The 22,983-nt window shown below is 41.3% G+C and overlaps 1 protein-coding gene across 2 annotated transcripts in view; it reads right to left on the bottom strand.

Moving 5' to 3' along the window:
* Window positions 1-22,983, bottom strand: part of LOC126176933 (beta-alanine-activating enzyme) — a 178,095-nt gene that overhangs the window by 5,810 nt on the left and 149,302 nt on the right. For both annotated transcript variants that reach the window (XM_049924124.1, XM_049924125.1), the window contains exons 11-14: window positions 19,187-19,350; window positions 10,194-10,466; window positions 9,002-9,118; window positions 88-247 (exon numbers count right to left, since the gene is read on the bottom strand). In XM_049924124.1, coding sequence (XP_049780081.1) covers window positions 88-247; window positions 9,002-9,118; window positions 10,194-10,466; window positions 19,187-19,350 — 714 coding nt within the window. The remainder of the gene's footprint in view (window positions 1-87; window positions 248-9,001; window positions 9,119-10,193; window positions 10,467-19,186; window positions 19,351-22,983) is intronic.

Here is a 22,983-nt window from a genome sequence, read left to right as displayed (position 1 = left end):
TTAAGACAAAAGAACATGTATTAATGCCTAATTATTGCTAGTAAGTTTAATTCATCAAGGCAATATGTATTATGATGTTTGACAAACCTGATTTTGCTTGAAGGATGCATAGGGCACCAGAAGTAGAAGCTACAGCAACAAAATCTACTTTGCTGTTGACAGTACTAAAAGGAAAGGGTGTTGCATAAACAGGTGAATCCAGTTTAGTTGTCCACAACAACTGTCCATTTGTAGCCAAGCAATACACCTGTAAAAAAGCACAAAAGATAAAACTACGGAATATTTCTTTTCATGATATTAGATCGTTGCATGAAGTTTCATACGGATATTACTTTCTCTGGGTTACAACTGTCAAAGCTATGAACTCTTGCTCACACTCTACAACTAACAGTTACTGTTTAAAAAGTACAAGTCATAAGCTGGGCTGACAAACAAATAATACAATGTATAATTAAACATACAAGCTGGAAGCTGATATTATTTAATTCAATACTCTTAGTGATTTGGAAGCAATAATGTAGTTTGCCAACAGTCTGATAATCTCATCATGAGTCATTATAAATGTCTTTTTCATGAATTCAGCATAAAGAGATATCTGTTTATTTTTTGTAGAATACAGTGTAAAGTAACAGTTTATACATTAAACTCTTATGATTACAACCAGTGATGGGGTAGTGAAGCAATATAACAGTTGCACTCTTTATCTCTCTGCCAAATGAATTTAATGCAGATATTACACTGCATCTCACATTCCCCACAAGAGGTTATTCTCTGGTCACTGTATGAGAAACATCTCAGTGAATGCACCCCATCACAGCTTTGGCACCAGCTATGCCTCCTGGTCAGCAAGCAGATGATGCTGGACGAAACCCTGTGGTCGGGGTGGTTATCAAAACTGCCTACAGATCTCCAGGTTCATCTCTGCCCTGGCATACGAACCTGAACACATCGATGACAACTGGCCACCTCCTCTGCAAACATACCCTCACTGTTGGTACCACACTGTATACAGCGAAGATGCAAAAAAGTGCTACCCCCCCATGCAATCATCCGAGAAGCCAATCAGCTGATAAGCACCACCCCATGCTACATTCCATCCATGCCTCTGTCCTGTCGAACGGCCATCTTTACATCAAGGACTATTCTTCGAGTCACATCTTCCTCGTGGACACCAGTGCTGACATCTCAATCATACATAATAGATGGTCACACACTCCCTCACATGCACATGCTCTCTCCTGTGAGCCATGAACTCATCTGCACTCCAGACATGCAGATCCATCGAGCTTCAACTCTGCCTCTCTAACGGCCTCTCCCTCCCCTGGATTTTCCACGTGGTGGACATCGAAGAACCGATCCTGGGACTCAACTTCTTATCACACCACCAACTGTCTCCAAACTTTGTTCCCGTGTGACCATGCTCCGACATCTGTTCTGAGTGTGAATGCCGTTAACTGTGTACTGCATCAGTGTGCGGCTCTTGCGAGCACAACATGTGCAACCGTGAATCGTGTCCTGGCAGGAAGTGCCAAGACATCCACCCTCTGCTGTGAGAACGCCATTTTGAAATATCACATTGCACGCACCGAGGACGAGCTTGCCACAATAACCACCCGCATCAATTCACACCGCTCAGCAGTGCCGACATCCGAGTCTTCATCTGCTACACCTGGCCACTCTGCCGACAACAGCACATAGGTTAGCAATACCACACCTATCTCATGTAACTCCAGTCTCAACCACACAGTGTTACCCACGGCTCCCCCATCCCTATCAAGTGTGTTCCACTTGAAGGTCGTCGACCTTTCTGACCTCACGTCCCTACAGAATCAGGACGAAGACACACAGCAACTTTTCAACAGCATCTCCACTTTGCTGTCTTTGAAAGCAAAATTTGCCGGCGTCTGAGAGGAGATCTGGTACAACTCCACTGGCACCCTCCAACTCCTCATTCCCACCCCCCTCTGCCATTCAGTGGTTGACACACTACATTCTCTTGGATACCCCGGAATTAAGTCATTGACACACCTCGTGTCTGAACAATTTGTGTCGCAAAACATAAAGTGCGACTGTCAGACCTGGGCCCAGAAACTGCATCACCTGTCAGCACGACAAAGTCATGGGTAGAGGCCGTACCTCTCACCAACATAACCGCCAAAACCATGGCTAAGGCTTTTGTTTCTTCCTGGATTTCCCGCTTTGGCTGCCCCACTACCGTCACCACTGACCAGGGCCGGCAGTTTGAATTGGCAGTCTTCGCCCAACTCTGCCAGCTGTATGGTATCGACAAATGTCGCGTGACTGCCTACCACCCCCTAAGCAAACGTCACGACAGTTATCCTGTAGATAACCACAGCATTAATGAAAAGACTATGTAACATCAGTATAATCTTAGAGTGAAATTGTTTTTGTAATGCCATTTAGCCTGAAGATGAGGTATTCCCTCGAAACATGTAGCAAAATAAATAAATAATACTAACAAAGAGATAGAGGGGCTGGCCAGTACTTCCCTCAGCTCAGTACAGCCGATAGATACACACAAAACAAAACCGAAAATTTATGTTCCTAGCTTTCGGAACAAATGTTCCTTCATCAGGGAGGAGAGAGGGGAAAGAAAGGGAAGAAGGGAAAGGAGATTCAGTTACTCACAACCCAGGTTATGAAGCAACAGGGAAAGGAAAATAGGGAGGGTAGCAAGGATGGAGGCATGGTTGTCAGAGGGAAGCCAAAGATATTCTACTGTAAGTACTGTGCCAGCTTCAAACCAAAGAGGATGCATACAGAAGTAAAGAGGTATATAGTATAAAGATAAACACAACTATGCAGGATGAAAAGATGCGTGAATGGCTAAGAGGAAAGGGAAAGAGGAGAAGACTGAAGAGTAAATGGGAGTGAGGTTGTTTAACGTAGGTTCAGTCCAGGGGGATGGCGGGATGAAAGGATGTGTTGGAGTGCAAGTTCCCATCTCCGCAGTTCAGAGGGACTGGTGTTGGGTGGGAGAAGCCAAATGGCACATACAGTGTAGCAGGTTGCTAGGTCCCTAGAATTATGCTGCAGGGCATGCTCCGCTACTGGGTATTGGGCATCTCCTAGGCGGACAGTTCGTCTGTGTCCGTTCATGCGCTCAGCCAGTTTAGTTGTTGTCATGCCGATGTAAAAGGCTGTGCAGTGCAGGCATGTCAGTTGATAAATGACATGTGTAGTTTCACATGTGGCCCTGCCTTGAATTGTGTACGTTTTGCCAGTAGCGGGGCTGGAGTAAGTGGTAGTGGGGGGATGCATGGGGCAGGTTTTGCAGCGGGGTCGGTTACAGGGGTAGGAACCGCTGGGTAGAGAAGGTAGTCTTGGAATATTGTAGGGTTTAACAAGGATGTTACGGAGGTTAGGGGGTCGACGAAAGGAAACTCTGGGTGGTGTGGGGAGAATTTTGTCAAGGGATGACCTCATTTCAGGGGTTGACTTGAGAAAATCATATCCCTGGCGGAGTAATTTGTTGATGTTTTCGAGGCCAGGATAATATTGGGTGACAAGGGGGATGCTTCTGTGTGGTCTGGGGGTAGGAACATTGTTGTTGGACGGGGAGGAATGTATTGCTCGAGAGATCTGTTTGTGGACAAGGTCTGCAGGATAGTTGCGGGAGAGGAAAGCACTGGTCAGGTTATTGGTGTAATTGTTGAGGGATTCGTCACTGGAGCAGATACGTTTGCCACGAATACCTAGGTTGTAGGGAAGGGAGCGTTTGATGTGGAATGGATGGCAGCTATCAAAGTGAAGGTACTGTTGTTTGTTTGTGGGTTTGATATGGACAGAGGTGTGGATGTGAGCTTCAACAAGATGAAGGTCAACATCCAGGAAGGTGGCTTGGGTTTTGGAGAAGGACCAGGTGAAATTCAGATTCGAAAAGGAGTTGAGGTTATGGAGGAAATTAAGGAGTGTTTCTTCACCATGAGTCCAGACCACAAAGATGTCATCTATAAACCTATACCAGGCCAGGGGAAGCAGCTGTTGGGTCTTCAGGAAAGCCTCCTCCATGCGGCCCATGAAGAGGTTGGCATAGGACGGAGCCATCCTGGTTCCCATGGCCGTTCCCCTGATTTGTTTGTAGGTCTGGCCTTCAAAAGTGAAGTAATTATGGGTGAGGATGAAGTTGGTAAGTGTGATGAGGAACGAGGTTTTTGGAAGATCTTCGGGTGGGCGTTGGGAGAGGTAGTGCTCAAGGGCAGAGAGACCATGGGTATGTGGGATGTTTGTGTAAAGGGATGTAGCATCTATGGTGACAAGAAAGGTTTCAGGTGGGAGAGGAGTGGGAATGGATTTGAGGCGTTCTAGGAAATGGTTTGTGTCTTTGATGTAGGATGGGAGTCTGCGGGTGATAGGTTGGAGGTGCTGGTCTACCAGAGCTGAGATACGTTCGGTTGGGGCTTTGAAGCCTGCTACAATGGGACGGCCAGGATGGTTCTCTTTGTGGATTTTGGGTAATAGGTAGAAGGTAGGGGTACGTGGCTCAGGTGGAGTGAGTAATTCTATGGAAGCCGTTGTGAGGCCTTGTGAGGGACCTTGGATTCTTAGGATTTTTTGCAGCTCAGTCTGGATGGAGGGAATGGGATCCTGGGTAACAGCTTTGTAGGTTGAGGTGTCGGAGAGTTGACGCAGTCCTTCTGCCACATACTCCACACGGTCAAGTACGACAGTTGTGGAGCCTTTGTCCGCCGGGAGGATGACAATAGAGCGGTCTATTTTCAGCTCCTTAATGGCATGGGATTCAGCTGGGGTGATGTTGGGGGTTGTTGGGATGTTCTTCAAGAAGGACTGGGAGGCAACACTGGATGTGAGGAATTCCTGAAATGTCTGCAAGGGATGGTTTTGGGGGAGGGGAGGAGGATCCCTTTGAGAAGGCAGTCGGAACTGTTCTAGACAGGGTTCAACACTGGGTCTAGTATTTGGGGGCTGTGTTTGGGTAGTGAAGTGGTATTTCCAGTTGAGGTTCCGGGTGAATGAGAGGAGATCTTTAACCAGGGCAGTGTGGTTGAATTTAGGCGTGGGGCTAAAGGTTAAGCCTTTTGACAGAACAGATGTCTCTGGAGGAGAGAGGGATCTGGATGAGAGGTTTAGGACTGAATTGGGACTGGCGATATGTGGCATTTGACTGTGGTTATAGTTGAGATTTGGTCTGTGTGGGGTATGTGGTGGGATGGGGAGATTGAGTAGGGTGGCTAGGCTAGGTTTGTTGGCTATGAGGGGGGTTTGTTGAAGGTTCTGTTGTGGTTGGTGTTTGTGAGGGATAGGGAGAGGGACCCCACTTCTTAGGTGTTGCACTAGCACTGTGGATAGTTTTTTCAGGTGTTGTGTGGCATGGAACTCAAGTTTGCAGCTGGCTTCTAGGATGATGTTCTTGAGTGTGTTCTCCAAGCAAGGGTTTGAGAGGTGGAGGACTTTGAAGAGAGATAGGAGCTGTTGGGAGTGGTGGTTACATGAAGTAGTGTAGAGATTCAGGACAAGTTGGGTAAGGGCTAAGGATTGAAGGTTCTGGAAGTCCAGGAGAGACTGGTGGAAGAAGGAATTGCACCCGGAGACGGGAACTTTTAAGGTAAGCCCTTTAGGGGTAATTCCAAAGGTTAAGCAGGACCGGAGGAAAAGTATGTGGGATTGCAATTTGGCTACGGTGAATGCATGTTTCCGGAATGAATGTAAATAATGTGGTATAGGATTAGGGTACATAGTGGGTAACTGGTGGGTAGGGAAATTAAATAACTAAAATTGAAATAGTAATCATAAGAAGGAATAAAATGCGGAGGGAAGGACGAGAAAGAAAGAAATTGTGTTGGTAATGTTCAATACCAAAGGAAGACAACTAAATAGCCAACAAACCTAGCCTAGCCACCCTACTCAATCTCCCCATCCCACCACATACCCCACACAGACCAAATCTCAACTATAACCACAGTCAAATGCCACATATCGCCAGTCCCAATTCAGTCCTAAACCTCTCATCCAGATCCCTCTCTCCTCCAGAGACATCTGTTCTGTCAAAAGGCTTAACCTTTAGCCCCACGCCTAAATTCAACCACACTGCCCTGGTTAAAGATCTCCTCTCATTCACCCGGAACCTCAACTGGAAATACCACTTCACTACCCAAACACAGCCCCCAAATACTAGACCCAGTGTTGAACCCTGTCTAGAACAGTTCCGACTGCCTTCTCAAAGGGATCCTCCTCCCCTCCCCCAAAACCATCCCTTGCAGACATTTCAGGAATTCCTCACATCCAGTGTTGCCTCCCAGTCCTTCTTGAAGAACATCCCAACAACCCCCAACATCACCCCAGCTGAATCCCGTGCCATTAAGGAGCTGAAAATAGACCGCTCTATTGTCATCCTCCCGGCGGACAAAGGCTCCACAACTGTCGTACTTGACCGTGTGGAGTATGTGGCAGAAGGACTGCGTCAACTCTCCGACACCTCAACCTACAAAGCTGTTACCCAGGATCCCATTCCCTCCATCCAGACTGAGCTGCAAAAAATCCTAAGAATCCAAGGTCCCTCACAAGGCCTCACAACGGCTTCCATAGAATTACTCACTCCACCTGAGCCACGTACCCCTACCTTCTACCTATTACCCAAAATCCACAAAGAGAACCATCCTGGCCGTCCCATTGTAGCAGGCTTCAAAGCCCCAACCGAACGTATCTCAGCTCTGGTAGACCAGCACCTCCAACCTATCACCCGCAGACTCCCATCCTACATCAAAGACACAAACCATTTCCTAGAACGCCTCAAATCCATTCCCACTCCTCTCCCACCTGAAACCTTTCTTGTCACCATAGATGCTACATCCCTTTACACAAACATCCCACATACCCATGGTCTCTCTGCCCTTGAGCACTACCTCTCCCAACGCCCACCCGAAGATCTTCCAAAAACCTCGTTCCTCATCACACTTACCAACTTCATCCTCACCCATAATTACTTCACTTTTGAAGGCCAGACCTACAAACAAATCAGGGGAACGGCCATGGGAACCAGGATGGCTCCGTCCTATGCCAACCTCTTCATGGGCCGCATGGAGGAGGCTTTCCTGAAGACCCAACAGCTGCTTCCCCTGGCCTGGTATAGGTTTATAGATGACATCTTTGTGGTCTGGACTCATGGTGAAGAAACACTCCTTAATTTCCTCCATAACCTCAACTCCTTTTCGAATCTGAATTTCACCTGGTCCTTCTCCAAAACCCAAGCCACCTTCCTGGATGTTGACCTTCATCTTGTTGAAGCTCACATCCACACCTCTGTCCATATCAAACCCACAAACAAACAACAGTACCTTCACTTTGATAGCTGCCATCCATTCCACATCAAACGCTCCCTTCCCTACAGCCTAGGTATTCGTGGCAAACGTATCTGCTCCAGTGACGAATCCCTCAACAATTACACCAATAACCTGACCAGTGCTTTCCTCTCCCGCAACTATCCTGCAGACCTTGTCCACAAACAGATCTCTCGAGCAATACATTCCTCCCCGTCCAACAACAATGTTCCTACCCCCAGACCACACAGAAGCATCCCCCTTGTCACCCAATATTATCCTGGCCTCGAAAACATCAACAAATTACTCCGCCAGGGATATGATTTTCTCAAGTCAACCCCTGAAATGAGGTCATCCCTTGACAAAATTCTCCCCACACCACCCAGAGTTTCCTTTCGTCGACCCCCTAACCTCCGTAACATCCTTGTTAAACCCTACAATATTCCAAGACTACCTTCTCTACCCAGCGGTTCCTACCCCTGTAACCGACCCCGCTGCAAAACCTGCCCCATGCATCCCCCCACTACCACTTACTCCAGCCCCGCTACTGGCAAAACGTACACAATTCAAGGCAGGGCCACATGTGAAACTACACATGTCATTTATCAACTGACATGCCTGCACTGCACAGCCTTTTACATCGGCATGACAACAACTAAACTGGCTGAGCGCATGAACGGACACAGACGAACTGTCCGCCTAGGAGATGCCCAATACCCAGTAGCGGAGCATGCCCTGCAGCATAATTCTAGGGACCTAGCAACCTGCTACACTGTATGTGCCATTTGGCTTCTCCCACCCAACACCAGTCCCTCTGAACTGCGGAGATGGGAACTTGCACTCCAACACATCCTTTCATCCCGCCATCCCCCTGGACTGAACCTACGTTAAACAACCTCACTCCCATTTACTCTTCAGTCTTCTCCTCTTTCCCTTTCCTCTTAGCCATTCACGCATCTTTTCATCCTGCATAGTTGTGTTTATCTTTATACTATATACCTCTTTACTTCTGTATGCATCCTCTTTGGTTTGAAGCTGGCACAGTACTTACAGTAGAATATCTTTGGCTTCCCTCTGACAACCATGCCTCCATCCTTGCTACCCTCCCTATTTTCCTTTCCCTGTTGCTTCATAACCTGGGTTGTGAGTAACTGAATCTCCTTTCCCTTCTTCCCTTTCTTTCCCCTCTCTCCTCCCTGATGAAGGAACATTTGTTCCGAAAGCTAGGAACATAAATTTTCGGTTTTGTTTTGTGTGTATCTATCGGCTGTACTGAGCTGAGGTAAGTACTGGCCAGTGTGGTAATTTAATAAACCTTTACATATTTAGTACAAGAAGATGGTCACGTGGGTGGAACTACTGGCAAAAATACTCATATAACTTGCCATCTGGCAGAATGCAAGCACTTCAGACTGTACTGTGATTCACTGACAACTACTGCTGTCACCATGCTTCGCTATATCTGTCTGTAAGGTTTAGGTTGGCTATCTATCTCATTTACGTCATCAAGGTGTGGACTAGGTTGTAAGCTATTAATGTATTTTGTGCGGTTTTTGTTAGAATGACAACAAGTGTGACAATACACAGCAGTTCCCTTGCACCTGAATATTATTGGCATTATGAGTCCATAGGACCCTACAGAGTAAATAAATGAGCTTCAGCTAACTTTAACAGTAATTCCTTACAATTGATGCAATCATTACCTTGTGATCATGACAACCAAACAGCAAACATAAACCACTGTTATCTTCAGGCATGCAAGCAGATTCAAAGAAGCAGAGGGATGAGAAGACATTTCCCCCAGCTTGAAATGTCCACAGCTGTAACAGAAGAAAATTCTTCAGGGACACTAGAAGAAATGGAGAAGAATTGATATATTTATTACTCACAAAAATAACCAACAAAAAGTATTAGTAGGACAACACTGCCATCTTCAAGAATCATGATGTGGGTCAACTGGTTCCATCATAATACAACATCATAAAAAATGCACTGTGACCTACATGAGAACCGCATCAAAACATTGTTAAGTTTCTTGAACATTATCCACAAATTTGATTTCAGCACAAATAGATACAAAACAAACCAGCCAGGTGAGTCAAAAAGAACAAATCTTCTTACAGAGACCCTTTACTCCTGAGCAGACTCATTCCAAGGTTATTTATTTTGCTGGTGGTTTAAAAAATTGCAAAAGAACTTTCTTCTACAGTTTAAAATTACATACATATTTTCAGCTAGGATATTCAACACTGAAATTGTTTGTTGTTACTTTTTGTATATATGATGACATAGTAATTTGTAAAGTTAATAGGTTAGGTTGCCCCGCTCCATAGCTGAGTGGTCAGCAGAGCAGAATGCCATGTGAGGCATCTGGGTTCAATTTCCAGCCAGGTGGGAGATTTTCTCCACTCAGGAACAAAGTGTTGTGTTGTCATCATCATCATGTCTTCCCCATCAATACTGAAGTTGCCAAAGTGGCACTGACTACAAAAACTTGCACCAGGTGAAAAAAAAGTCATAGAAATAGAAAGTGCTTCATCAATTATTATGTCAACTGGAGCCCACAAAGTCAAAATTGCAGCCTCAAGAATGTACCCCTAGATGTACTGCACCCAACAACGAGGAAATGAAGGTAAGTAAAAAAATTTTTTTTTTATATCTTACACCTCTTGAAGCTTTTGAAACTAAAGAAGAGACTGAAAATTTACTGGTGATGTGTGGGAGGGTAAGAGTACAAGGTTCATATTGTACTAGATAACAAAAAAGCGAGCCACTCAATGTCAGATAGAGTTGCATCTTTACCCATGTATTAGGCAAAACTGCACGACAATAATATATTAAACATCTACTACAAAATGTTTATTAAATAATAAACACTGTCTTGTTAATACCAACCTCATCACCTTTTGATGCACCATAACAGTGCACTATCCCAAGCACTTCTGCAACTACAACAACAGAGTAATCTGGCTGATGAAAGGTGACAGGTGATGAGAATATAGGTGCAGAGTGATGACGCTGCCAAACAACTTGTCCAGATGTTTCTTCTACTGCAGCTATGGTACCATCAAGTGTTCCAGCAAAAATCAATCCTATGTGAGAATTGACACATGGTGAGGCACAAATGCCACCTCTACTCAGTTCACAAGACCACAAAGAAGTTCCATCCTGTAAAATACATTACAATTTGTTTTAAGTTTAAACAGGGAAAAGCTTTCACTAAAGCTGAAAACATTCGTATGATCTAGATAACAACAGCAAACAACATTACGATATTACAAGATGTGGTGTTTATGAGAAAGATACCTTCTGCACACATTCAATGCCACCCATCTCAGAATCACTATGTACATGAGTTCCCACAGTGTATATACATTTAAAACGAATTGTTAAAATGGAAGGCAAGGTTCTGGAATCAAGTCCCAGTCTAGCAAATATGTTGACCTGCCACGAAGTTCTGAGTTAGTTGCAACTTTGCTGGAAGATCCATATTATTTGGCTCACTCCTAGCACATTCAATACCATTTGCAAAATGAGAGTTATCTTGTGAACTTGTTTCCAGTATTATTTAAAAAATAAGAAATTATTCTGGCTCTTCTTTCTTTTTTGCAGGTGAGAATGTTGTATGATAAGAGAATAAGAGCAAAAGAGACCTCTGACAACTGAAACAGTAGGATTGTCAAATAGTTTTTCTTCTGTGAGCGTAACAAGGAACTGACTGAAGTTTCCACTGCCAAACACCATACAATGGCTAGTTAAATGTGTATCCAGCTGCAGATTATGAAACATATGCAGTTGGCAAACTGGTGGAGGACATGTGGAATCTGTCCCATACATCCACCTGTCTTTTCCTAATTCAGTCCTGTAATACCACGGTAGCTTGTAAGAGCTGTATCACATACCATCTCATATTCAGAGATTCCTGTGATCATGACACAGAAGTAATTGTCCATTTGGATGAATAGGCTCGTTTTCTGATATCTTTGTGATGTATGAATGTAGCCTTTTGTTTTGCCCCTGTACTATAAAATCTTTGGAAATATTCTAAGCCATCTGTAACTATTATACTGTATTCTGGTGAACTGCTGTCTTGTTAAACTCGACAAACTTCCTATGGAGGCAAATTGTGGGTGCTCATTTAATTGCTCCATCTAAAGCAAGATGCACAAATTTTTCATGAGTAGTCAGATCTACTGTATATGAGGGACAGTCATATGGTTTTACTTATTACCTCAAAGAATAAAGATACGAACTTATTTCATGATCACAGGAGTTTCTGCATAGTGCTTACAGTGAGCTGGTATCTGATATGGTTCTTACATGTTTCCCTGTCCTTGCTCTAATATATGGTGTCAAAGGCCTGAATTAGGAAATGACAGGTGGATACATGGGATAGGTTCAACATGTCCTCCACCAGTTTGCCAAGTTGCCAATGTGGCCGTCCAATTGAGTCTTGCACCAGGCCATTGAGCCACATGAAATAACAACAACAACAACAACAACAATAATAATAATAATTGAAGTCTTCCACCAAGCCATTGAGCCACATATAACAATAACAATAATAATAATAATAATTATTATTATTATAGTGTCCATATAAAGTTATGTACTTATTTTTTTGTTTGCAGATAAGAATTTCAGTTTGAATCGACAAGCAAACAAAATAAATATGCGTTATTTTTTGGAGGTGATTTTATGACAATTCCTCATATAGTCTCAGAACTACATACACAGTTCATAAGAAATAAATTGTCTGCTACACACAACAATGGGATAAGTACTAAATTCGCTGACTCGGACACGAAGGTAATGAAGAAGAATGGTACCTTTATTAAGAAGGCTATAGCAAGGACAATTCAGTATCATCTGGAGACCAAGAAGCCAATGAGGAGTGTGTGGTGATAACAACACAAACAAAAGATTCATGTTAGAGGTGCTATTTATGTACTTCTTGAAAACCAAGTGAAGAGCCATTTTTGGTGTGAATATTAATGCAATTGTACAGAGACTGTTTCCAGAAAGAGATTACATCATCCAAAATGGAACGCCCTCATTCATATGGCAGGCAACATCCAAGATTGGATGGTGAGTGTAGGGATATATCTTATCTGGGCCTCCAAAATCTCAGAATTTGAGGTGTGCATTGCCTAAATGGCCCACTGACTTTCACCAGATGCTCTTAGAATTGGAACAGTTTCTTCAAAGAAAGACTATAAATATCATTCAGCATCGGTATGTTGGACCTGGTGGTCTAGCAGTAAAGCGCATGCATGGAGACCGAGAGGTCATGGGATTGAATTCCAATCAGACCAAGGATTTTTCAGTTTCTATTTCAACCTAGCACTCGCCTCTCAATGATGTGAGGAGTTGTCAGAAAGAACCTGTGGTTTGAATTCCATGTTAAACTGAAGATCCACTTTCCCAGTTGGAAAACTTTTGTAGGCTAGAGGCATACAAACTGCCAAAGTGGTATCCAATTGGAGTCTTGCACCAAGCCATTGAGCCACATGAAATAATAATAATAATAATAATAATAATAATAATTATTATTATTATTTTATACCATATTAACAATATAAGGAAAAGACAGATTGCTTCTTACCAACAAAGATGACATGTTAAGTTGCAGACAGTCCACAGCCTTAATCAGGAGGAGAAAGAGGGACACACACACACACACACACACACACACACACACACACACACACAGACACACACATTCATATTCATTCACACAGGCAAGCACACCTCACACATACGTGACCACCAACTCTGGAAGCTCGGATCAGGATGCCATATTAGCTGGATAATCACTTTATTTTTGTCAAATTCTTTTAATACCTCTGACATAGGTCACCCTTGTTCACTCCTGACTACATAGCACCATTTCACTGATTTCAGAAAGCTTCACTAAGAGTTTATTTTTCTCTTATTGAATTTCTATTGACACTTCTTCGATTCACTTCAAATGCTCCTCCAAGATGTGCTGCTTGCCTGCCTTTGACAGCAGAAAGACAGTGCCCACCAAATCAAGTAACAGATTGCTTCTTAAGATTTCCTGTGAGCTTTCAGAAGAACCTCAGCAGATACATGAAAATTCTGGAAACTTAGCCTATTTTAAACATATTCAACAGATTGTGTTGTGCCCAATCAGTTTTGTTGAACTCGGCAGCCTACTTTCTATGATGAGATGAGGTCATTAGAGTGGATATCTTAACTGATTTTACACAGAGTAATATCAGTTGAGCAATGACAGCAATTGGACAAGTAAATGTAAAAGAAAGGCTTTGGTGCAGTGCTGAAATATGTAATCTTTATTCAAAATTCATAGATCTTCTGAAGTAGAACGGATTTTAAACTACTTTACTCTTAGAGAACATTCGATTTGAGCTCCAATGAGCACTGTCTAATGATATGTCCACTAAGGGGCAAACACATGGTAGTTGATCAGTAACTTCGACGAGAGCTCCTGATCAAAAGTCCCATGAGGAGGTAAGGAAATGAAAGGGGTACATACTGTCACAGCAACTACCTTTAAACTGATGGTACAAAAAGTAGGAGAGGCATTGGATGTGTTATTTAAAATCATAGCCATCCTTATGTTCACCCCACTATCTCTAATGCATCCTTTTGGTGGGGAATGTGGCCTCTCAAAATGTGAATGCCAAGAGGTTAATACAGTTTCTCCATTAACAGACACAGGATGGTCTACCTTGCACAAAGACTTATGTTTTTTCAGATGCATCTGGAACCCATTCAATATCAATGGACAGGGGAGACAGTTAAATAGGATAATTTCTGTTCTGCTAAAGACAGCTCATACACTTACTTTTGTACTACTCAAGGCTTTTATGATTATTTTAAGCAACATTTAGCAGCAGACAAATACTCTGCTGCCTAGTAGGTCATTTATACAGGGTGAGTCAAAATCATGTGAACAATCTTAGTTTTGTGTCATTTTCTATTCCAGGTTGTTGGTACCCACGGCTGACAAATTCATGCTGGAGCAGAGAAGAGTGGTTGCAAGCTTGGAAGTTGTGCAGTCGGCAACAGAAGTGCATTGAAGGTTTGCAGAATGATTTCCAGCAGACAGCCACCAAATCGTTAAACAATTTATCACATTACTAGAAGTTTGTGGCAACTTGATCAGTAGCAGAGAATTAAAATAGAAATGTGACACGCCCCTGAACTGGCAGAAGTGAAGTCAACATTGCTACAGTGCAGGAGGCCATACTACAGAGTCTATCAAAATTGTTGAGGTACACTACAGTCTGAAAACAGGGAATCCACAGAGGACAGCGAACTAAATCTAATCAAGGACCTTGGCATGCAACCATATCACCTAAAAATCATTCAAGGTTTGACTACTTGGCAGAAACAGATAAACTGCTGTGAGATTCTGATAGAATGACATGGATGCAGCCAGGCATTGTTAGACATATGATTTTCTGTGATGAAGCTACTTTTCATACCAGTGGTCACGTTAATCATCATTACGCAATTTTCAGGGGTACTGAAACTCCACATATCGATCATGAACATAAACGTGATTATGGGGTGTGCTGTGACTCTACTGGTGTATTTGGCCTATTTTTATTTACAATCCCAATGGTGAATGCACTTGGATACTTGCAAATGCCAAAATAGTTTGCCATTGATAACATGCTCCCCCCCCCTCCTGCCCCCTCTGCAACTTAGATCAGAAGGTTATTTCCAACATGATGGTGCACCACCCCATTTTTCTAGTTCCATTCATGCTTATCTTGATCAGACATTCCCAAACCATTGGATGGTCATGATGGACCATTGTTATGGCCTCCTCTACCTCTGGATCTCACACCCTGTGAGCTCTCATTATTGGGTGTGATAAAAGAGCACATGTATAGCACAATAATAAGAGACCTCGTAGAACTCTAGGACATGATACAAAGTGTAATATCCAACATTTCCCCAGCAATGTGTGTTCCAGCACTAAATTGTACTGTTGAATGCTGGTCTGAGTGCATTAACCATGCTGGTGGTCAGGTTGCGACTCTGTATAACGAAAACCCTGAGTAAATGCTTTCTCTCAAGCAATCTTCAATAATTTTGACTCATCCTGTATTTTGTATGTTTCAATATATTTTTTCTTCTGTAGAAACAGAAACAACCCCTAGATGGGGAAAAGGGAACACAATGGGTTATCTTTAAGTTATTAGTGACATGTTGTTCTTTGAGGTAGACTTCCTGCTTCAGTTCTCGAATTTTGCTGTTCTGAAATCAGCGGGCTTCTTAGTGAACTGTAATTCATATGTATGTATAATGTGGGGCATCTGCATGTACATGTCTGCCTTTGGAATCATTTTTATAGGGTTAAAATAAAACTTATGCAAAGGTGGGAAGAGGAGGGGGAATTTCATCAATCTGTAAGTAAGTTTTACTGGTCTCGGTATAACCTACTTCATGCTAGTATGGTATGGACAAACATTTGACACTTCAAACAGCCCACAACGGTACGTAATAGAAGAACAGACATTTTGGTGAATAAAGTCAACTTCTTTACATTTGATCAGAACCTATGATCCACTGAAATTCAGTGTGTCATATAACTCCATAATAATTGGATATTTCACCAATTTATCACTCCTCCATAAGGATGTTTGCCAGTATGGAACCAGCTGTTTCCACGTGCAAGCTCCTGGTCCAAGGCCATTTTACTCATTTCAAATATCCCACTTTCCCATTTACAACCATGTGTGTATGAAGAAGAGGAACACACCCTCAGATGCCACCTGGGACTATAGTGAACATAAAAATGTGTTTTCTTACAGTACCTGTTTACTAAAGACTCCTTAGAAGCTCATATCAATCATGTTTTCTTTATGGGATGAGTGTTGGTTCACTCTGTTAACCAACAAAAGTCTAAGAGTTTTAAAATTTTTGATTTTGTTGAACACATGGTTGTTCCACCACAAATGAAGAAATTAGTGGACCAACCAAGAAAAGCTTCACATACCTAGATAAGCCTAACAGAACTGAGGCAGTGCGAGTGCTCTATGGAGTGTTTCACTTCAACACTAAATATATCATCTTGATTACATAATAAATCCATCTTGTTAAAGTATATCTTAATAGAACAAATCATACATATATTAACAATAATATCAAATGATGTGAGTGTTATCTAAAATCCAACTTGTGCACACCTTCAGTGCAGTAACACACTGTGTAAGTGTTGTAACTGTTTTCTGGTTGATGGAGCTAAAATTGTCTAAGAGGAAATTTCATGAAGTAAGTTACACATTTTGTCTCACTTGAAGCCCGTTGCACAACAAGAATGGCACTTTATCGGAAGAGAGTACACGTCCCGGATTTCCTGCAGACACAGTTCTGCTGCACTACAGATATCAGGCGCACCACAGTGTGGGAATGAAATGGCATGGTAACTGGAAAAGTATTTCAAATTTGAAGTACATGGGACAGTACTTTCTTTTGGGCAAAACATCTAAATGACACACAGATTAACCATGACATTCTGATGGTATATGGACCAAATGGAATGTTGTGTCCAACCATAGTGAAATATTGCCTACAGATTGACCAAGGCCACACAAACATACGTGATTCTGATAAACAAGGAAAGTGATCAACATCGACCACAGATAACGTCCAAGCAATCGGGGAACAGATTCACAGAAATCACAGATTTTCCAGTGATGAGGATGTTCACATAGCAGTTGTCAAATAGCGCATGACCAAGGAGCAGATTTCTATACTCGAAGAATTGAGTGCTTGGTTGAATGTTCCGACCGTTGTTTACAGAGGTTTCGTGACTATGTTGAATAATAGTGTCACATATCTCTATCACTTTGAAGTGTAGTTCAGCATTCAAAAGAAGTTACTTGGCCCACAACAATAATAAGTAAATTACTTTTTGAAGTCCCTTCGTATTATCTAATGCACTTTAGTGTAAATACATTTACATGTTTGTGACAACTTAAATATATTATTTTTTAAATGAAAATGTTTTACATTTTTTACACATTCCATATACCTGAAGATCATTTTACTTATGATCTGTGAAAGGAACCATGACATATCTGTTCTCCTGTACACTCATATTACCGTATTTACTCGAATCTAAGCCGCACTTTTTTTCCAGTTTTTGTAATCCAAAAAACCACCTGCGGCTTAGAATCGAGTGCAAAGCAAGCAGAAATTCTGAAAAATGTTGGTAGGTGCCGCCACAACTAACTTATGCCGTCGAATATATGTAGCGCTACACAGGCATGCTTTGTAGGCACAAAGATAAATACCGGCAATAAATCCTCTGCGTCAGTAAATAAATTTAAAAAAAAAAGGTGGAAGACGAGCTTTTTTCCTCCGCCCCGAGTTTCGACCACTGCATTTTCATACATTATCCAACGAACTAAATACAAATTCCGTATTGTTCATCTTCGAATGTAGCAGCATTTCAATGTATTACGAAAATCCGACTGGCAAGACTGTTTGGGATGTTTATCAATATGGCCAACTCTACATTCTGAATTTTTTCCTACCTGTGAGAAGAGATGGTTACTAATAGGAACTTCTATGAATTGTGAATCACATGCAGTATTCTCTTCACCATAAGAATAATAAGAATATAAACATTTTGCCATGTTTTGTTATGTGTTTGCTGCTCTCTCATTTAAATCCTGTCTGCCTAATAAACTACGAAACTAGAGTGAGACAACAGCAAAGATGGAAGAATATACATATCATGTCATGTTTATATTCGTATTATTCTTATGCCTAATAGTGATACAGTCAGAAATGAAGCACAGCAATTGACTAGATTTTTAAATCTAAGATGACTCTAATTTCTGTGCAGAATGTAATGTACTAAAGAGGTGTCTGCAAAGATTTTCAAACAGAGAAAAATTTTCGCTAAACTCTCGTTCAGAACATCTTCTATGATACGCAGTGTATTATTTGGTTCTTGTTGATCACTATCAAAGAAAGCAGCAGTGTAAGTAACAACAAATTGCAGTCTCTTGCCATTGTTTTGCTAATGAGACGATTCCTCTCTTTTTTTTTTTTTAAATTATAAGTGGCGGTAGTGCGCACAAAAGCAAGCCATGCCGCGAGCCGCGACAGGCCGTAAACACGCACTATCAGAATGCGACAAACAATGCATGACACAGAACAGTAATGCATTTTCAGCTTAGAGTGACGTAAACACCTATAACAAAGAAAACGGCACTTATCAGATCAAAGAAAAGTAAGCAATCAATTCAAACCAGACGAAGCAAGTGAAAAAGGAAGGGCACCCGTACAAATACGGACGGAGTGCCTGACACATAGCAATGGCTACCTGGTAAAGCTTAACTGCTAAGGTTACGACTGGAACCAAACTACTGTAGCTGTATCGTCATTCATTCGACCTAAATTGTGTCTCATATTACAATGGACCAACTTTGTTTCGATTTGGAGATGCGGCCTAAAACTTTTCTCTCCCCTTGAATTTAGAGTCTCATATTTCAGGTGCGGCTTAGATTCGGGAAAATTATTTTTCCTTGATTTTGAGTCTCATTTTTCAGGTGTGGCTTAGATTCGAGTAAATACGGTATGCATTTTTGTTTTTATGCTACCTTGAGGATTATACTGGATCTATAGAAAAAGTCTATGTATGTTTCCACGTAGGGCACAGAGTTCAACTATCAAATGCATAATATTCTGTTTAATATTGCCAGAAGCAAATTTTAATCTTTTTAAAAGCTATGTAACATCTATGAAAGCAGAAAAAGTGCTAAATTGAATCACAAAAATTAGGCCCGGAGCTTCATTTCCATACTAAACAATTACTTGCTTAGTCAGTGCCAAGAGAAGACAATCTACACAATGGTCTTGTAAGATGTCCTTACCTGCACCTTAATACAATATAATTTGTGGTTGTAGCACCCAACAACAATGGCTGTTTGGTGACGACATAGAACAGGACCACCTTTCACCTTGTCACCAGCAGAGAATACCCAAATCAGGCTGCCCTGTGTAATGTCAACAGCGTAAATGTTACCATCATAACAACCTGAAACAGACAAATGCCTCAATACTTTCTATTCCTTTCTAAGAAGATGTGATAGAAGATTATTCAGCTTAAACTAAGGAACCGATGTGATCCATACACATTTAAGAATTCATAAATTCACAATTTTTTTCTGAAGATACTGCACACCGGCAATAAGTAACAGCAGTCCACAAAAAAAAAAAAAAAAAAAAAAAAAAAAAAAAAAAAAAAAAAAAAAAAAAAACAACACACACTTATTTTCAGCATTTCTGTAATTTATAAAAGGAAAATATTCAGTTTAAAATTCTATAAATGATTTGGACATTACAGATGGAGAAGTTAACAATAAGACAATATTATCATTCAGTAAGTTAAAAACTCAGTTAGAAGTGTTCAGTTTATCAATAACTGATTTTTCTGATGACCCAATGAAATCAGAAACAATTATTTGGGCTTTTGCATCTGTTGGGCAATCTGTTCCACATGGCATAAGTTTTCAGGCTTCTGGGATGAGTATCTAATGCACAAAAGATAAATAAACAAGTAAAATGGCAGTTAATTTCTGCATTAGTACTGCAGATGAAGATAAATCATGTGTAAGAGGAGTGTTAGCTATTCTTACTACTTAATTAATATCATACAGGGTGCGGCAGCGTTCTAAGCGTAATTTCACTTGCGTAGTACAATGACGTACTGCAGGAACGCGCACCAGCTTGTGCCGCATTCATTTACTAATGAGCTGCCATTTTGAGAGTGACAGTGATACAGAGCAGTGAAGTGCACAGCATCGTGCCTTTCCTGCTGAAAGTTATTTAAAGAATAATGACTCTGTATTGCCACCCAGCGTCTATTTGGGCAACATTTCAACTTGGGAAGTCATGGGAAAGTTCCAGATGGACGGACCATTGTGATGTGGGTAGGTGCCATTTCGAACAACAGGTTCTGTTTGCAATGGCAAACTGGGAAGAAGTGAAATAACTGTGTGGAACCAGAAGCCGTGGAAAATGTTCATGCAGCACTATTTCAAAGCCCAAAAAGATCTGCTTGTTATCATGCGCAAACTGTGCTTATGTCCGATCGCTCATTCAGGAGAATATTGCACGAAGTACTCCATTTTCATCCATATAAGCTGCAGATTGGTCAGGAAATTAGGCCTCGTGACTGGGTTTCACGCGAAACATTCTGCAAAATCCACAAATGTTGCACACCATCCTGACGTCAGATGAAGCTCATTTCGAGTTATGTGCCAGCTATCACAACATTTCAGTCATTTCATTTCATGAGGCTCAAGAATACTGAGAAGTATATATATTTTTTAATTTATTACATATACTTAATTTTGTTTCGTATGGGTCCACAGCCTCGATATACAGGGTGCAGCAAAAGTTAGTTAACCGAAAATGCTCTACATTGTGGTTTACACAAAGTAATTTGTCCTATTAAAAGTGTTCAAAGTTTCCTCCATTGTTATCTACACATTTAACACACATTTAAACACTGATTTAATGTCACATAACTCCTCATTATTATCAAAAAGTTGTCACATTCTTGTTCAATCAAAATCTCTACATACTGTAAGTTGAATAGTTTTGTAGTGAAAACATTACCTTTCAGTATCTGCCATATTGAAAATAACAAGGAGTGAGGTCCAGCAAGCTTGGAGGCCACCTGATTTTACCCTGCCTTCCCACCTATTCTTAAAAAACTGTCAGCCAAAAACACAAAGAGTTGTAACCCCTTGCATGGTGGAGTGCTGTCTTGTTGCCCGATGAGATTGTTTTGTACAGCCTCAAGTACATGGGAACTGTGTAATTAAATAACTTCTCTTAACAAATCAACATACTTTTTCTGTGGTCATGGTTCCACTGAAAAAGTATGGGCTTGCCATTCCTTTGTTACACATTTCAAACAAAAACTCCAAGAACATTTAACTCCTCCTCAACAACAAATCAAGGATTTTCAGGCAGCTGAATCTGTTAACTCTTCCATTTAATTTAATACTTGCTTCTTTAGACCACAGGATTGTTTTGTAAAAGTTAGGATCACTTTCACTGCGGATCACACACCACTTACAGAATTCATGGCTTTGATCTGGATCATCCTCAATTACAACGTGTAGTAAGGTAGATATATAAGGCTTCAGATGTAGTGTTTTTAACAACTGTAGTTCCTTAGAAGCTCTTTTTGCAGATTTCTTGGATGACTGAACAAATGCCTATGCAACAAGCTGAAAATTTTCTTCAATCATTGCTACTTTGGGCAGCCACTGTGTGGCAAGCCAGCTATAGAACCTTTCACCTAGAACCTTCAATTTAATTTTTAGATAGTTTGCCTGAATAGTGACTGTGTATGCAAGAATTTTTCAATTAATTATTGTCTTACATCTTCATAATTTCAACCAAATTTTCACCATATCTGCAAAGCAAACACTCATTGTTCTGTAGACAATTTCAAATTTTACCTGCTACCAGTTAATTTCAAATTTTTTGTCATTATCAAGTACAATTCAGATAATATCTATGTAACACGTCACAACAGATGGAGCATGCAAACCAATCCACCAGCCCACATGTGAGCCACTTGTAACCACTAATGTGATCATACAGAATTCACACTGTATCATGCACCAATGTCAAATTTACTCTCACAATATGTCTACATGCAGACTCTGTAGGGAAACAGTGCAACGTGTTATTGTAATTGACTCTACAAGTGGCAAACAAGTCCCATGCTGTGGCAGCCAACCACCCACATTCTCTGCAATTCTGCATTAGTGTTAGGCATCATTCGAGGTGATACATGTTGTTTACCAATTGTCTGGATTGTTTTTTTCTTATATCCCAGGTAGGAGTGGTCACATTACATCTTAAGCAGGAATGGTCACATTATGAGGACAAGTATTCACAGTAAGGTCAAATTGCAAAATTATGCAGTGACACATGCCGGCACATAGCAGCAAACCTGATCAATGCTAATAAGTAACATTTCTGATGTAGATCAGTGTTGACACTGTGTAAAAGTTTTTGCCCATGACTTGTCTTTTTGTTACTAGCATATCAGTTTCAGTAGTAAAGCAGGCTATCTACTTTAGTGTGGGTGCTCCCTCTCTCTGTACAGCATAATAAGAGTTGTGTACGTACAGCCACCAAAAGATGCCTGTTTTATGTCATGTACAACTACCAGTCACTTATTGTTGTGCTGGATTTGTCGCTTGAGTATATATTTGGCCTTGATGCATATTTCACTTTTGGATTTTCCTTTCATCATACAATGAATCCTCAGCTTGTCGGTAACTTGTGCCGCCACTGATGCACTTCATACACAATTTGCACCATTGTGTGAACAAGGCCTGTGGAAAGCAGTCAACTTTCCAGCTCATGCTGTCTCAAGACAGACAACAAATTCAATATTTTGCAAATCCTGATTCTGTTGGCTATTAAGGATGAGGTTAAGACTGAAGTGGGTAGGGTTAACAACAAGTTCTGTACTCAGATTCCTACAGTCAGTGGGATTCACCATTAGTGGTGGTCAAGAAATTTGGGGGCTCCCTCGGATCTTGTGGAGACTTTAAGAAAATCATTAACACTCACATGGAAATTGATTCTTATCCATTATCTCTTCTTATCCATTACCTCGTTTGGATGAACTCTCTTC

Source organism: Schistocerca cancellata, chromosome 3 (genome assembly GCF_023864275.1).
Source record: "Schistocerca cancellata isolate TAMUIC-IGC-003103 chromosome 3, iqSchCanc2.1, whole genome shotgun sequence".
Lineage (NCBI taxonomy): Eukaryota > Metazoa > Arthropoda > Insecta > Orthoptera > Acrididae > Schistocerca > Schistocerca cancellata.
Note: the sequence above shows the minus strand (reverse complement) of the source record. Positions and strands in the feature narration are given on the sequence as shown.